Genomic DNA, 15,859 nt, shown 5'->3' with positions numbered 1-15,859 from the left:
AGCAGCAGGAGCGTCTGAGCAGTGATGATGCAGAGCACTATGATCACTCCTCTGAAACAGTTTATTAACGCCTAAATTAACTTAAAATGCCGTAATCAGCAGGCAAAATGTTCGTTTTTATTATCCTGGTGCCTGCAGTTTGGATTACGTAAATGAAAATTGCCTTCCAGCCGCCGTGGCCAACCGCAAGGAGGCAACCAGGCCAGAGGCTGCTGTTGAATGGGATTCCAACGACAGCGCACCGCCGGTGTACCTGGGTCTGAGCGGCTCCGACAGAAATAATAATTGAAGGCAGGATGGAAAACCCGATGAACTGACTGCACTGACAATGTTTTCAGGTGGACTGTCTCACTTCAAAATAGATTCAAGCTACTTTTACCCACTGATCAGAGCAGATATAGCTGCCATTGTTACAGGCAAAGAAAGGATAGGGTAGCTCCGCCCAACGCGCATCACTTTTTCCACCAAACAGCCAGAGCAGCAAAGATGCTTCAGCCGCGCATCAGAACTAAAATTGTACAACTAAAGAACTAAACTTCGGTCGATTCGTTCATGTGTCAGGGTACGGTGGGGAGGGACAAGCGGAAGACCATGATTGACGTGTCAGGAACCAATGGTGTACAACGGACCGTCATTTCTGATTGGTTTGGGTTATTCATTGATTTCACACTAGAGTGGGGACCATTTATTTCAGTTTCACTTCCATACCTTCTATTTTACTGCTTGCTAAGCGGCTGTGGGGAGATCTTTAAGCCACATGGTAAAAAAATGCGTCAGAAAAGATCTCCTACTGCACCTTTAAATGCAGAGAGTTAATTTTGTTGCTCTGTACTTATGTCAGTGTAATGAGTATAAAAAGCTGGAAGAAGGAAGAAAGAGAAAAAAAATAATACCTCTGTGAACTGAAAGTCCTCTTTCCTGTTAACTTCCAGTCTGCTGCAGGAAACGGTGATCTCGCTAAACCTAATTCTCTTAGTAACGCCCATTTGTTTCTCTCGACTGCTGCCACGTGCTTCTTCAGGACAACAGATTGTGTGAAAGGAATGTAATAGCAACGGGTTAAAGATAACTGTAATACTCTTGAATCTGAGCGGAAATCATTTAAAATCTATAATCAGACTGATTAAACTATGATTATTTTAATAACGATTGTTGATTAATGCATTGTATGCTAATTAATTTAAGTTAAGCCTGTTTTGGTTGGGATAAAATTTTCAGATGACTGGTAAAGAAAAGAAAAGAGCTTAATGTCTGGCTCAGACTCTGGCCTAATTATCAGATTTAACTGAACATGCAACCAACCAGATGGATGTGATCTAAACAGCTGAATTCTGATCCTACATTAATTAACCAGCTTCACATCACAGATCTACATGGTTTGTGGAGCTGGGTTTAATTTGACTTGGAGATTCAACACAGACAGGTGAGCCTATATGAAATATTTTACTTGGCGTGGCCTAACAGGCACAATGATGGATCAGAGGAAGCAGATGCTCAGCAGGATGGACTCGGCTGTTTTCTGCAGTCGCTCAGCTCCTTCACATCTCCTTCTTCACATCCCTCTTCTTTGGCTGGTCCCCTTTCCACTGCTGCTCACGTGACTCCATACCTTGTGGCGTGTGTGTGACATCAGTATGACATCATCATGCTTTGACCCAATGAATCTGACTTCCTGTCATCATGTGACTGTCACTTCTGGTGTGATTATATAACTTGAGATAGTTTAGTGTGAAAAATCTGATTTCACCCACCGCACATATGCCACCTAAAAAACAATATTATATCATATCATATTCTATTCTATTGTATTCCATTCTATTCTATTCTAATATCGGGGTGTGTGTCATCCTGAGGATCAGGTAGTTTCTCTGATGTGATAAGAATCTCTGCCATTAATGATCACGTGATTTAGTTGGCTGTTTAATTAATCAAATTAAATCATCTCCTGGGCTTCTCTCTGACTCCATCACTGGAGAGCATCAGGACCACGGACAGCGCATGCGCCGCGTTCTGCAGCACTCCGTGCGCTGCCGTGTGTGGGCGTGCGCGCGCATTCTTCACGTGCGCAAGTGAGAGCCTCCGTGTGTGCGTGCGTGTGTGTGTGTTGGGCTCCAGAGCGAGCATCGCTGACAGATCCGACGGATCGCTTTAAGCACAGATTAATTAGCCCGGTTCGGATCAGTCCGGCACCACACCAGCATGTCGTCCACCACAGAAGTCCAGAACCAAGAACCGAACCAGGAGCCGCCTAAAGAGACGACGAACGCGGAGCAGAAAGAGGAGGCGAAAGAGGCGCAGGGGGAGGAGAAGGATGCGGCGAAGGAGGAGGTGAAGGTGGAGGAGAAAACGGAGGAGAAAAAAGAGGAGAAAAAGGAGGAGAAGAAGGAGGAGGAGAAGGTTCAGAAGAAGGAGGAGAAGAAAGATCAGAACAAAGAATCATGGAAGGATTTCATCTACAATCCCCGGACCGGAGAGTTTCTGGGCCGAACCGCCAGCAGTTGGGGTAAGACGCGGCCTGAGGCGCGCACACGCACGGTTCTATGGGATCATTTCCAACGAACCCAGGCCTGGTTCGGTTCGGATGATTTAACCCACGTTCTCCTGCAGCTGAGGGCCAAACCAAGCCGAGCCGAACTGAGCCGAGCCAATATTAAAAAGATTAAAAGCTAATGTTGAAGCATCTAAAATCTGTGTTCATCATATCCAGCTAATTATTAAACCAATTAGATGATTAAAAAGGAATTAGATCAGCTTATTAAATCAATCTAGTTCATTGAACCATTAGTTGAGTTCACAGTTCATTAAACCAGCCCAGTTCTGATTCTTTCTGTGGGTTTCACTGAGATTAGATCTAAATGTTTAAACGTTGGTTACAGCAAATCAACCTGAACCTTTAGTCATTTTTCTTAGACTTTCCTCCAACAATGATCCAGAGTCATGAAGAGCATAAAGCTGTCTCGCCTGAATGCCAAAACAGCAGACACCATCCAGAAGCAGCTTTTTGACTAAAATCCTGAATAGATGGACCTTTTAGATATAAGGGTGGATGGATGAATCATTGTATGAACCCAAGACAGAAAAACATAAACTATTGATTAATTGTTTTTTTTTTAAATATGCCAATTGTGTGATTATTGCAGGATTTCCAGATATTTTCTCATCATCACACTCCCACTTCCGTACTTGTCTCCCAGAATGGTGTTCTTTTTGAAGTTATGTTGATTTTACAGCACAGTTGATGGGACACTCGGCTTCCTAAAATGTCCACTTTGGTTCCATCTGTCCAAAAATGGCAGATATGAGTTGTACCTTTGTGGGTCGGCATGGTTCCAGCCTGTATCCCTTTCTCATCCATCTCTCTTTCTCATTGGTGAATCATAAGCCATTGGTTCTTGATGAGCTCTTTGAGTTATTTCAGTAGGTCTACCACACCTGAGAAGGATCTTCATGATTGGATAATCATTCTCAATTTAGTACTTTAATGCCCCCAAAATCTCAGAAATAGCTTTTTGACCCAGTCCAGTTTGGTAGATGTCATTTTATTTTCTCACCTGTTCTTAATTTCCTTCAGTTCCAAAAATTGTCCTGCAATCTAGACCCTTCAACCTACTTCATGTTGTTAGACAGGTTATGTCTCAGTGATTCTTGGATTCACGCTAGGGTCTGAATAATGAATCCAATCAACTGGTTTTCCTTAGATAGAACACTTTGAATCAATTTGGATGTATGATCTGGTGAACTGCCTTGAGATGATGTGTTGTAAATTGGCACAATATAAATTATCTGATTTGAATGAATGAAGCGGAAACAGAAATGTAGCTAACTGCAATCAGTTCAGTTTAAGAAGGAATTATATGAGTTTTTTTTGGTTAAGATGCTTTTTTTTTTTTTTTTTTTTGGTTATTATAATAAATGGTCCTTTGAAAACTTTTTGTAATGCTCAGTAATTTCTGTGTGATATTAGAATTCGACTGACATAACGAAATGTATAGGTCTAACAAAACAAATGGGTATTTTACGAAGGGGTTTGGCTGGTCCAATCGGTGAAGGAGAGGATGTAACTGGGCCTCACAGAGAGACCTTCATTCATTGGATCCTGAGTTCATCCATTTTCTTCTGCCATTGCAAAACAACCAGGTTAACCAATTAAGACTAAAATTAATTTTGAATAATTTATGTGTGAAAGTCATGTAACTGTACATTAATTTAGATTCAGACCACATCAACTCCAGTCACTCTCTGTATCTGCAGCCTATTGATCACTCTGTTTGAATCAAGCCGGCTGCACAGATTTGTTGTGCTGCTGAGTGGTGCAGACTCCACCCAGCAGCACATCTTGCACATTTTGATCAGCATCCATGCCTTTAAACCTAAAGCCTCCCCAGACAGATGAACTGAAGCTAATGTTGGGTTTATTAAACGTGCTCTAGGGCCTGGTCTTTTCCCTCTTGTGTTCTTCAGGTATGAAATGCTGGTACCAGTCATGCATCTAAAAATACCCTGCAGGGGGACGCTGCTGGTGCCCCTCCTCTTACTTTTCTGCCTTCTTCAGTCATGCTAACCTCTCAGCATGTAACCCCACAACTAATAAAATAAAAGCATGTCAAGAAATGTCTCATTTTTGAACATCCTTATGTCATTGATGTGATTGTTTGGAGTGAAAACTGGAACTGAGTGGTAAGTTTGATTAGCTGCATGACTCTAACACAGAGTTAGGTGTATGAGTCATAACTAGACACATCCTTTTTTCTTTACATTGGTCACTTCCTGTTTCGGTTTCCCTCAGCTCATCTGGAATAAATGTTCAACTTTTCTTGTTTTAAGCTAAAATGACAGAAATTTGTTGCTATCATACCATCTTCACTCTAATGATCAAACCTTTTTTTTAAGCAGCCATCTGTCAGTCAAAACAAGCCTTATTTCCACCATGACTCTGTTCTGTCTGTTCTTGCAGAAATGTTTCAAATCAGATCCAAATTCATAGGTTCACTTGCTGCCTGTTGCTTTTTTATATGCAACAGTCTTTTCACCACCACACCAACCATCCAGAACTGATCTGACTGCCAAGTTTATTTAGAGCATCCAGAACTGATCAACCAACACTACAGCTGAAAGCTCAGTTAGAACTGTCTTTACTGAGTAGCTGCTCGCTGCAGATTTATAGTCACTCTGATTTCTGCAGCCTCATACATAATTCAGAAGACAGACATTAACACGGAGATACTTTACTAATGTGTTAGTTGTAAATTCTACGCTCTGATTAAATCAACTCTACATAAGAGACATTTATATTTTATTGATGTAAATCTTACTCATGGGCAGCAACGGAAATTCTGACATAAGAATTGCTTAAAATAAATCAATACGTATTTCAACAAAACATTAAGATATTCGATTTTTCGTTTCAAAGAGATTAATTGGTGAGTTCTAATTCAGTTATAAAACATCCATCCATCCATCTATCCAGCCAGCCAGCCAGCAGTAATCTTAAAGGTGTTAACCTGCAGCTTTAAAGCATAAAGAATAAAGGGGAAATGTTGACCAGCAGGAGAACCGTTCCTAACCCACTAAAAATGTGGAGGAGCTGGAGTGAATCCCAGCAGGCTCTGGGCAAAAGGGAAAGAATGTCTTTGTGAAGGGACTCGTTTAATAGCCAGGACCAAAAATTAGAAATAAACCACCTTCAGGGATTAAAACAAAAAAAAGTCCTGAGCCTGAACTTTTTTCGACACTGGCAAGAAACTCGTGTCAAAACTATATATATATATATATATATATATATATATATATATATATATATATATATATATATATATATATATATATATATATATATATATATATATATATATATATATATATATATATATATATATAGGAGAGTGGGGGGGCATGGAATCAGAGATTGCATGAATGATTGATTTTTGAAATTCCAATACCAAAAACGTCCAGAAGATGGCAAAAGTGCATCTATATCTAGTGTCAATGAGAGGTTGTGTTCGGTGAGGAAAGCACAAACACCAATTTTTAACTCGCAAAAACGGTCAGTTATTGACGCTGCTACATGAACTGTTTCAAACGTGTAGTGTGCACAACCACACGAACAGCCCCCGTCCCCTTCTTCCTGATTGGCTAATATTGCTAGTTTCAAAGTGCTCCTTTGCTACCATTGGCTGACAAATGCAAGAGGGATTTCCATTGTCTTTTTAAAATTTATTTACCGTCAATGTTTTTTTTTTTTAATCTACGGGCAATTGCCGGAATACTTTAATGTCTGCACCTTAATTATCCTAAAGACCATTGGAATGAGCCGCTTTGACCAAACCAAGGATACAAGACTGACTGGTATCATGCTTGTTTCTGCAGATGTAAACCAAGACATGTCTGGTTTTCCTTCCAGGTCTGATCTTCCTCTTCTACCTCATCTTTTATGGCTTCCTGGCGGGAATGTTTACCCTCACCATGTGGGTGATGCTACAGACACTAGATGATAATGTTCCAAGGCACCAGGACCGACTGGCCAACCCAGGTTAGTCTGATCTCCCTCCCTCCATCAATGCTAGCTAAGAGATACGTTACTTTATATTTCCACTGTTTAATCACTACTTTGGCTAATTTCAGGATTGGTTGTCCGTCCTCTTGGTTTTGAGATTTCCTACAACCGTTCTGATCCAACGAAGTACAACCCGTATGTCCAACAGCTGCATGACTTTCTGCAGAGTGAGTCAAACATGGGTGCACCAATGTAGCATGTTTTAGAGCACCGGATCTGAAGCCTCTATGTGCTGCAGAGACCATGCATTAAGTCTGTTTGGTTCAGGATAAGAATTCATTGCATTTGAATAATTTGAAACAAAAGCATATGTGCTTCTTTACAGAGTACAACGACAGCATCCAGGAGGGGAATGACTTGTGTATGGTAGGGGAATACACTGATCAGGATGAGCAACCTAAAAAGAAGGTTTGTCAGTTTAAACGCAGTGCACTGCGTCTGTGCTCCGGACTGCCAGACACCAGCTTTGGGTACGCTGAAGGGCAACCCTGCATCATCGTCAAGATGAATCGGGTCAGTAAGCATCTAAAATGAATGTGTGTGATTGTACAGAGTATTTATTAACTTGCCACAGCTTACAAACGAATAACTTGCCTGTGTAAATTCTCAGTCATCCGGGTCATGGCAACCCCAAACAGGCTTAAATTGGTGACAACCACTAAGTTGTTTGAAGTATTGTATAAATAAAAAAATAAAATAAAGGGGGGAGTGGTGACCTACAGTAATGGTTAGAGCATTGCTCTTGGAATCCAGAGGTTCTGAGTTCAAGCCCAACTCCCACAGACTGCAGTTCTGGCTCCCTGAGCAAAAATCCCCACACTGCTCCCCGGGTGCCGCACAATGGCAGCCCACTTCTCCCCAAAGGGATGGGTTAAATGCAGAGATTTAATTTCGTCGCTCTGTACTTGTGACAGTGTAATGATAATAAAAGCTGGAAAAAAGAAATTGTATATGCAATTCAGTGCAGTGAGGACTGTACAGCCTACTACATTGGATAAACCAACAACAGTTACATAAATGCATGGTACAGCACAAGAGATCCAGTAGCTCTGGGCAAAGTTCAGCTGTACTTGTCTCCAAGCATAAAGGAGACAACTTTGAAGACCAAAGTGTTTAGATTTTGGACAGGGAGGACAGATGGTTTGAAAGAGGGGTCAAGGAAGCCATTGTGAAAAGAGGAAAACCATGACTAAAGAGGAGGGGGAGGGGGGGGGGGGGGGGGGGGGGGGGGGTTCCAAGCACTTAAAATTCAGACATGGAACTCATTCCATAGAGGTAACATAAGAACTCACTTTATTATTCAAATGACCAATCACATAGTCAATGCACAACAAAAGGCTACAACAATCTAGAAGAACTAGAGGTGGCTATTTGAGTATCATCTATCTTAGAAAGTGCGAAGGACGCTGGACCTCAATGCTGCTTAAATACATCAGCGATTCAACTACAGATTGCTCTGATGTGACCCAACAGACGGATTGGATAGGTGTCAAAACATAAAAAAATACTAAGCCAAAGTCTGGTTGCCTTCAAATTAAAGCCCGTTTGTTCTTATAAGACTAAGCAACCAAAAGGCACTCCATTCTTAAATGATCTTAGTGCTTTAATATTTATATAAAAATGCAAAAACGGAATGAATGAAAATCAGCTTTGGTTCGTGAATTGGAATAAAAGCAAAGCTTGCACCGCAATTTCTCACCTGGGGGCGTTATGTATATTCGAAATGAGCAAGGTAAAGGGTATGTTTCCTCATTGGTTAAAGTCAGTGGCTCTATCCGAACAAAATTGGTAAGGGCTCTTAAGGACTCCAAAGAGAAGTGTTGCCATGATAAGGCTGACAGAAAAGTGTAGGCTGTAGTTGGAAACGTAGCCTGTATGGTTTCCTTCACAGGTTCTTTAGCACAGTGAACACTATGACACCCCACATGCTTTGGGTGACAGGACTTATAAGCACAACATACCTCATGAAAATTAAGATACATTTTTTTTTAAACTTCTTTTTCTAGAAGGCTGTAGTGCCAAATTGACCAGGATCATCCGTGTCTCATCATGATGTCTGGATTAGGCACAGCAGTTTGAACTTCACTCTCTAACCTTAACTGCAACTTTATGGATAATCTGACTATAACCTAGAATAACAATAAACCCAAAAGCATTTGACTCATGAAGGACCTTTAGCAGCTTGCTGTTAATGAACTCAAGTTTTTTAATCCTATTTTTGCAAAGATAATCGACGTCTTTACAGTCCTGGCAAAAAAAAATGTGCAACTTCTGCCAACTATTGGTGAAAATCTGTAGAGAAACAGATAAACGTGTGCTTTAGTGTTCAGATTGACTCTGTATCTGCAGCTTAGGATGACTGAGGTGCACGTTTCTGTCTGCAGGTCATTGGACTGAAGCCCCAAGGAGATCCATACATCAACTGTACCTCCAAGGTAACCAATCCTTCTATCCCACCATGCTCCTGTGAATGTTTTCATGTGTAGGCGTGTGGCGTAGCTGCTGTGAATGAGTGCAGTGACAGATCGGACTTTCAATAACTCACAGTTTCTGTTTCACTGCCTGACAGAGAAACACGCCGCTGCAGATGCTTTACTTCCCACCTGAAGGCCGTCTGGATAAGATGTTTTTCCCGTACTATGGCAAGAACGCTCATGTAAGTGAATTCTGTTTGCTTCTCACATCAATATTGATGATTATGTGTTTAAAGATGAGGCGCCTCATACTGCTGTCCATGCAGAGAGGACCTGCAAATAGAATGAGCTAAAGATCTAAACCCATGAAGGATTTCAGGTCATTTCTGTTCAGTGAATTTATTTTGCACTGGTTTTATGCAACTTTACTTCATAATATTGATTCTCAAACATATTTTCAGCCTTCAGCCTGACATTTCCTTACATGGCCACATGATGGCGCCACTGTCATGTATGAAACTGAGCCTAAGAAGCTGAAGCTATAGTTTAATACTCTGACAGGAATATTCACTACACTGGCTTTATTATTGAGTGTATCTTAACAAACACATGAATTTCATTCTTCTCACATTCTTGATCCATTGGTTTTAATGTCATGTCTGCCCACCATTTGCTTTAACTCTTTTGAAAAGGCTTTTCACATAACTAAAGGCTGGGTTTTTAGGATGTTTGGGTCGTTTTTCCAGAAGGGCGATTATTAAGTCAGAGGTTGGACTGGATGGCTGGGCGCACAGTCTCTGCTCTAATTCACCCTAAAGCTGCTCTTTTGGGTTGAGCTGGACTCATTTTCTTCCTCAGGTCCAGAATCTTGTTAAAATGTTAAAAATGATCATTTTCCCAATAAAGTTTTCATATCCCCAGCCTTAATCTATGTTTTTACTTAAAGCAAGTGGTCTAGTTTAACTTCTGAAAAATGACCAAGAGTCTTAATTTAAAACCCATTGCTTGAAACTCAATAATAAAAGTGGATGCACACCAAACACCCCAGCAAAAGTGACACCAGTAAAAATCTATGCTCATGCACAAAACCATTTTCCTTTATAGATCAAAGCTGGACCTCAATGAGGCAGAGCTCTTGTTCTGCCCTCTTAATGCCAACATTAAGCCCTAAATAGTTCACGTAAAGCAACAAAGCACTTAGAGCTGTTGCTGATGACTTTTATTTTGAATGTAAGCTGTTTTTTAACCTTATTTATTTGTGTGACAGGTATGCTCAGCAGTGCTAGCATATATCACAAAGTGGTTTCAGATCTGATAAAGTTATCTACGATTAAAACATTATACTAGGTGAAATCAAATGTGATAGAAATTATAATGCAATCAGCTCAGTTCCTCTGTCACCGTTTAAGTCAGTTATTTCCCCTTTTCCATAATGTCAGTACTTATATAGATGGATTTGAGTTGGTGAGAGAGACCACACATTTTCCTCAACAGTTAAAAAAAAAACATATAAATAAGTCTTTGCGTGGAAGTTTGCCCCGGCCAAAAACATCCATCCATCGCGTTGCAACACCGGGAGACTCGATTTAACAATCCAGAGAGCATATCTCCACTGCTTTAGAGTCCTAACTCTGCATGCATGCAATTTTCAGGACTAGAGGTTGCTGCCTGATCACGTCAAACCATATAATGATGTGCTTGGCTCACCCTTCCTGAGCTAATTTAACAACACTTAATGTTTTAAAGCATGTCAACATGTACTGGTCCAAACTGTTGTGTCAACTGTTCCATTTTATAGAACATCACTAACATATTGGACTCAATGTGTGGGTGGGATCTAATCATGATGCCATGGTACTGAGCTTCTGACAGAGATCCATTTTTTGACAAAAAAGTATGACCTAGGTGACGGGCTTATTCCTGTCGAGGGAGTGGTTGTGACATCTGGATTAAATAAAGCAAAGGTAGAGATGTAGTAATGTAAAAAAAATGGGTCAATATATATAGCTATAATAAAAGAAATAGCCTTCCCTTGTTCCTCAGTGGGGAAAATTGAATTCCAGAGGTCAATAGTTTTTATTAAGTGTAATCTAGATGGGCCTCAAACCCATAATCTCTGACTTATGAAGCTAGTGCCTTACCAGTAGACACATAGGGCAGCGGACATATAAAAATAGCATCCTTCATATATGTTTCCTCTTTGATCTCTGTTTAAGTCGATCATCACCATCACTCTCACATGACTACCAACCCCCTATAGGGCTTTATAGAGTCCATTATATTGTAAAGTATGTTTGCATCTTCATAGATTCAGTTCTTAGATGATGATTACATTGGAGGATTCATCTTCACCTGAATGAAACCTTCTACTTATGGAACAGAAACAAGCCTCTTGTATTCAGACTGAAAACTTTTGGTCAATTAAATGATTTCCATTTTTTTTTTCTCAGTTAGGATGGATTCACTCACTAATGTGTTCAGTTAAGGATGTACTAGCCAAATGTTCCATTTTATTTTATTTTAGTCACTGATATGAAACACAAAATACAGACTAATTGATTTACATTTTATATGATTGTTATTTGGAGGTGGAAAAGCAGGTGAGGAGCAGACTAATTTATTTAGGGACCACCGTCTTTGATCTGAGGTGACCTTTGAAACAGAGTAGTGTTGAGTCTAACCAAACACTTCAATAATTCCACAAACAGAAGGGATAAAAGAAATAAAAAAAGAAAAACTGCAAGGAGTCCAGATCTTCTAATGAAAATAACAGGAAACAGACAGAAAGTTGCAAATGTATTAAATGTATGAAAAAAGTTGCAGATTGAGAAGCAGATAGCAACAAACTATGATTCACTTAAAGCCAGAAGAATTCAATAATGGGTTCCTGTCAGAAGAAGCATGTCCAGAAGCCTGGAGGATTGATCAGTTCTGGAAATATTGACCCTTATCAGAAACTGAACAGGAAATATGTCCCAGTAAAATTTTACATAAAGTTTTACCTAGAAACAGCAAAACATTTGCAGTTTCTAACCTTGATTTACGTTATTACATCATGTTCTACTCACCCATATGAGTTTTGTTTCATTTGGAGCCGTTAGGTTATACCAAAGTAACGTCTTCCTATGAGCAACGACTTGAAGGCAGAAACTAAACTGTTCATAATTTATAATTTATGTTACGCCAGCATTCATAACATGTAGGAGAATCACTGTCCCCCAGACATCACTGGTTATATTTTTTATATTTATATCTTTTAAAAACAAAGCGGAGTGTGTATGACGTCATCCGAGCGCCAGACTGGAGTCGTAACAGGCAGCGCGGGCCACAGGCGGCTACACTCTACTCCTTCTATTCATTCGGCTAGCTAATCTGAATCCTTCGATTCCATTTGGAGAGCGAGATCATCTGTGGTAGTAGCACTAGACATCTTTCAGGCATGTGAGTAAAACTAGCAGCAGTTCAGCGAACAGGATGAATGAATGGTAGCCGGCGCACACGGATGACGTCATACACACTCCGCTTTGTTTTTAAAAGTTATAAATGCAAAAAATATAACTGTGGATGTCTGGGGGACAGTTATTCGCCTAAATGTTCTGAATGCTGGCGTACCATAAAGAATAAATTATGAACAGTTTAGTTTCTGCCTTCAAGTCGTTGCCCATAGGAGGACGTTACTTGGATATTACCTAACAGAATATCTTCAGAACGGCTCCAAATGACACAAAACTCATATGGGTGAGTAGAACATGATGTCATAATGTAAAATCAAGGGCCTAATGTAAAAAAGAACGACGTTCCCCTTTAAAGTAGAGTAAAAACAAGGAAGATACTTTGAACTCTTTCCTATGTAAAACGCATAGGAAAGAAAATAATGAAATAAAATAAAAAGATAAACTGTTCAGAAGAAGAACACATTGGAGCCAAAGAGAAAATTTCCAGACACTTTTGGTCATGGCTTTAACACAAAGATAAAAGAAGATATTTTCTAAATTTAGTGCGAGTTTTAAACCTTTTGTTCTTCTCCTAGTTGTCTTCTGATGATTTCTGCAGATCATTGTGATCCCAAAGCAGATTAGAACCTTAACCTCTGAATGTTCCTGCAGCCTGATTACGTCCAGCCTCTGGTGGCCGTCAAGCTGCTGTTAACTAAAGAAGACTACAACGTGGAGCAGACGGTGGAATGTAAAGTGGAGGGAACCAACCTACGCAACAACGATGAGCGGGACAAGAATATGGGTCGGGTCACTTTCCGGGTTAAGGTCCTTCAGTAAATACTTGGTGCCATGGACTTCCTGATTTTACACAAAAACCAATTTTAAATTCAGGAAACCTTTAGCCCAGACCTGATCTGCTCCTACTCGTATGAATCTGGGTCATCTAATCAAATCTGGACCTCTAAGGTTTAACCATACACTGCCAGAACCTTTGCAACCTCCTTGCGGGTCAGTCCAGTTTGACCGATCATCCAGCTGTTTACATGGATCCTGTTCAGACGCTGGGAACAGATCAGGTCTGATGTGGAAGCATGTGACCCCAGAGCACACCAGTGTGTTGTTTTTAGACTTTTCTATGTTAGTGAGATAATAAGAAATAATCTGATTCCTATTGTGAGTCGCAGGGCGGCGCAGCAGAGTCAGCCTGATCTAATAAACACTGGTTGCTGTTTCTTTAGCTTTCACATGGTCTTAAAATCAAACAACCTGATATCCAGTCACCCAAACAGGAATCAGCTGCAATGTTTTCCATTTTTCTGACTGAGGAGTTCAGGCTGTGCAGCAGAAGGTTTCTTGATACTAAGGAACAGATAAACTAAACCACAGGGCTGCTTCTTACCGACCTTCAAAAATTAAAGTCTAAGATTAATCATGACTGATTTATAAAAAATAATCAAAGATGTGTTTTTCAGGAAGTGGGTAAGAAACCTGCACTGGAAAAATCTAAATCTAGGTAAGTCATTTGTTCTTAAAATAAGTGAATTTGTTCAGAAATCTTGCCAATGGAACCAGACAATTTATGGCCCATGGCTTTGACATCTCCTCAAGTGTAGCTTTGATAGTTGTGGCTGAAATCTGGTTAGTTTCTGCATTAATTTTGATCTAAACCTGATTGATGATTAAAGGCTTCACCCAACCTCTAACCAAGAGTGACAGAACGGATTGTTGATCATCATACGGAGGTCGTTGGGGTGTGTAAACATTTGAGCTTGAATGTACCTTCAGCAGAGTACCAACTTAGCTCAATTCACGAGTAGGAGGATTTGCACAATTATCAGGTCAGGTTGACTGCTTTTTTATCTTTCAGAATCATCATATTTTGGGGACTGAGAGTGTCGATAGTACAGATATGCAGATTTCTGAAGAAAAAACAGAGAATTAAATGATTCATGATGACAAGAACCTTTTCTTCTCCAACCAGCTCCCCAGGCTTTTACTAAATGGAAAACAGAGCTGAAGCACCACAGTCTCCTACCAGCTGATCCAGACTAATACTAGATGTGATCGTTTACAAGTAAAAGCTACCAAAAGCATTTAGCGACCAAATAAAAGGAGACTCTCACTGCGCTGCCCTCCCCCATCTGTGGATGATTTAGCAAAAGAAAGATTTAAACCTAATACAGTTATTATTTTAGCAGATTGAATTATTTATTTCCTCTCGGATTCGTGAGATCATATTCATCAAGTGTATTTCCTTTCCGTTCATCAGCCTGTACAGTTTTTAAAATGTGAACTATGTGTGATTGTAATGAGTTCTGTGTGACCATTTAAACACCATGAAAAACATCAGCAGAGTTACAATTAGTGAAACGCTGTTACGACATCACTGCTGTTTAAATGTGCTGTGAAATCTTTTTGTTTTCTTCACAATAACAGAGAAATTGCTGTGAATTACATAACTGACATGATGATGATGATGATGTTCCTGTATCTGCTGGAGGAGCAGAAAATACCTGGACAAATGATTATTTAACTCTGCTCTAAATAAATTATACATCTTCTAAATGTTGGGCCCCCATTTTTTAGGCTGTGTGTTAAAGCTGTATGAGTTGTTTTTATGTATTAAAGCACATCATCTTTTACAGAACAATTAAACAAAGGTGCGGCCATTAGTAAAACCCTAATATGAAGTTGTTACGAAATATTATATCCTGCAGATAATGAATAAATTATTAACTAGAACTGGAGTTGTAGTTAATTATTTAACTTATTAAAAATCGGAGCTGAAATCAAATTAGTGTTCTTAGTTGAGTAACTAGAGCTTTAATTTGCTCACTTACCAGGGTTTGTGCCTTTCACCTCTGAATGGTTCCTGGACCAGCTGTTAAAGTCCAGGTATCTACACCTATTTACTGACTTAGGCTAGGTTATCAGCAGAGCTATTAATTATCAATCAAAGAACTACTTATCTCTATTTATTAAAACTGTTACAAAAGAGGGTGGATCTGGCCCGAGTGATGAATCATTCGTAAATGAATTACAAACAACTGCAAGTTGAACAATGATGTCTTTATTCTAATAATTTAGGATTACTGAAATATAACATCTATGCAGAACACTGCACGCTATTAGAAAAAAAATCAGGTAGACCAAGTGATTAGTCTTGAAAAAAAAAGAACAAAACCCTAAGAGTCTGTTTAACTGGCTTCTGAGATTGTCCAAGATAAGCCAGATGTTATTACATTCAATAATGTCCGTTTGGAATAGCAGCAGACATGATGATAACAACAGTGCAATTAAAACAGCGTGAATATATTCGGCTTAAATGATAAATGGTTAAAAATGCATTAACAACACCAGCATGTTACAATCAATCTCAAACAGCAACAGTAAAAGTTTGTTCAACCAAAGGTAGGGGCAGGCAGTGTGTGTGTGTGTGTGTGTGTGTGTGTGTG

At 39.7% G+C, this 15,859-nt stretch overlaps 1 protein-coding gene across 1 annotated transcript; it reads left to right on the top strand.

The window, feature by feature from the left end:
• Positions 1 to 2,036: 2,036 nt before the first annotated feature.
• LOC119783370 (sodium/potassium-transporting ATPase subunit beta-3-like) lies at positions 2,037 to 14,969 on the top strand. The gene is made up of 7 exons (XM_038284860.1): positions 2,037 to 2,503; positions 6,401 to 6,529; positions 6,622 to 6,720; positions 6,879 to 7,066; positions 8,938 to 8,988; positions 9,123 to 9,209; positions 13,074 to 14,969. The coding sequence occupies exons 1-7, from the start codon at positions 2,200 to 2,202 to the stop codon at positions 13,239 to 13,241; spliced, it is 1,026 nt and encodes a 341-aa protein (XP_038140788.1). The 5' UTR covers positions 2,037 to 2,199; the 3' UTR covers positions 13,242 to 14,969.
• Positions 14,970 to 15,859: the final 890 nt, after the last annotated feature.

This window comes from Cyprinodon tularosa, unplaced genomic scaffold (assembly GCF_016077235.1).
Source record: "Cyprinodon tularosa strain WSP-4 unplaced genomic scaffold, ASM1607723v1 ctg203, whole genome shotgun sequence".
Taxonomy (NCBI): domain Eukaryota; kingdom Metazoa; phylum Chordata; class Actinopteri; order Cyprinodontiformes; family Cyprinodontidae; genus Cyprinodon; species Cyprinodon tularosa.
Note: the sequence above shows the minus strand (reverse complement) of the source record. Positions and strands in the feature narration are given on the sequence as shown.

Coding starts and splice junctions, on each gene's coding strand:
- LOC119783370 (XM_038284860.1), top strand. CDS start 2,200: ATGTCGTCCACCACAGAAGTCCAGAACCAAGAACCGAACCAGGAGCCG. Junction 7,067..8,937: donor TCATCGTCAAGATGAATCGG/GTCAGTAAGCAT, acceptor TTCTGTCTGCAG/GTCATTGGACTGAAGCCCCA. Junction 9,210..13,073: donor ACTATGGCAAGAACGCTCAT/GTAAGTGAATTC, acceptor ATGTTCCTGCAG/CCTGATTACGTCCAGCCTCT.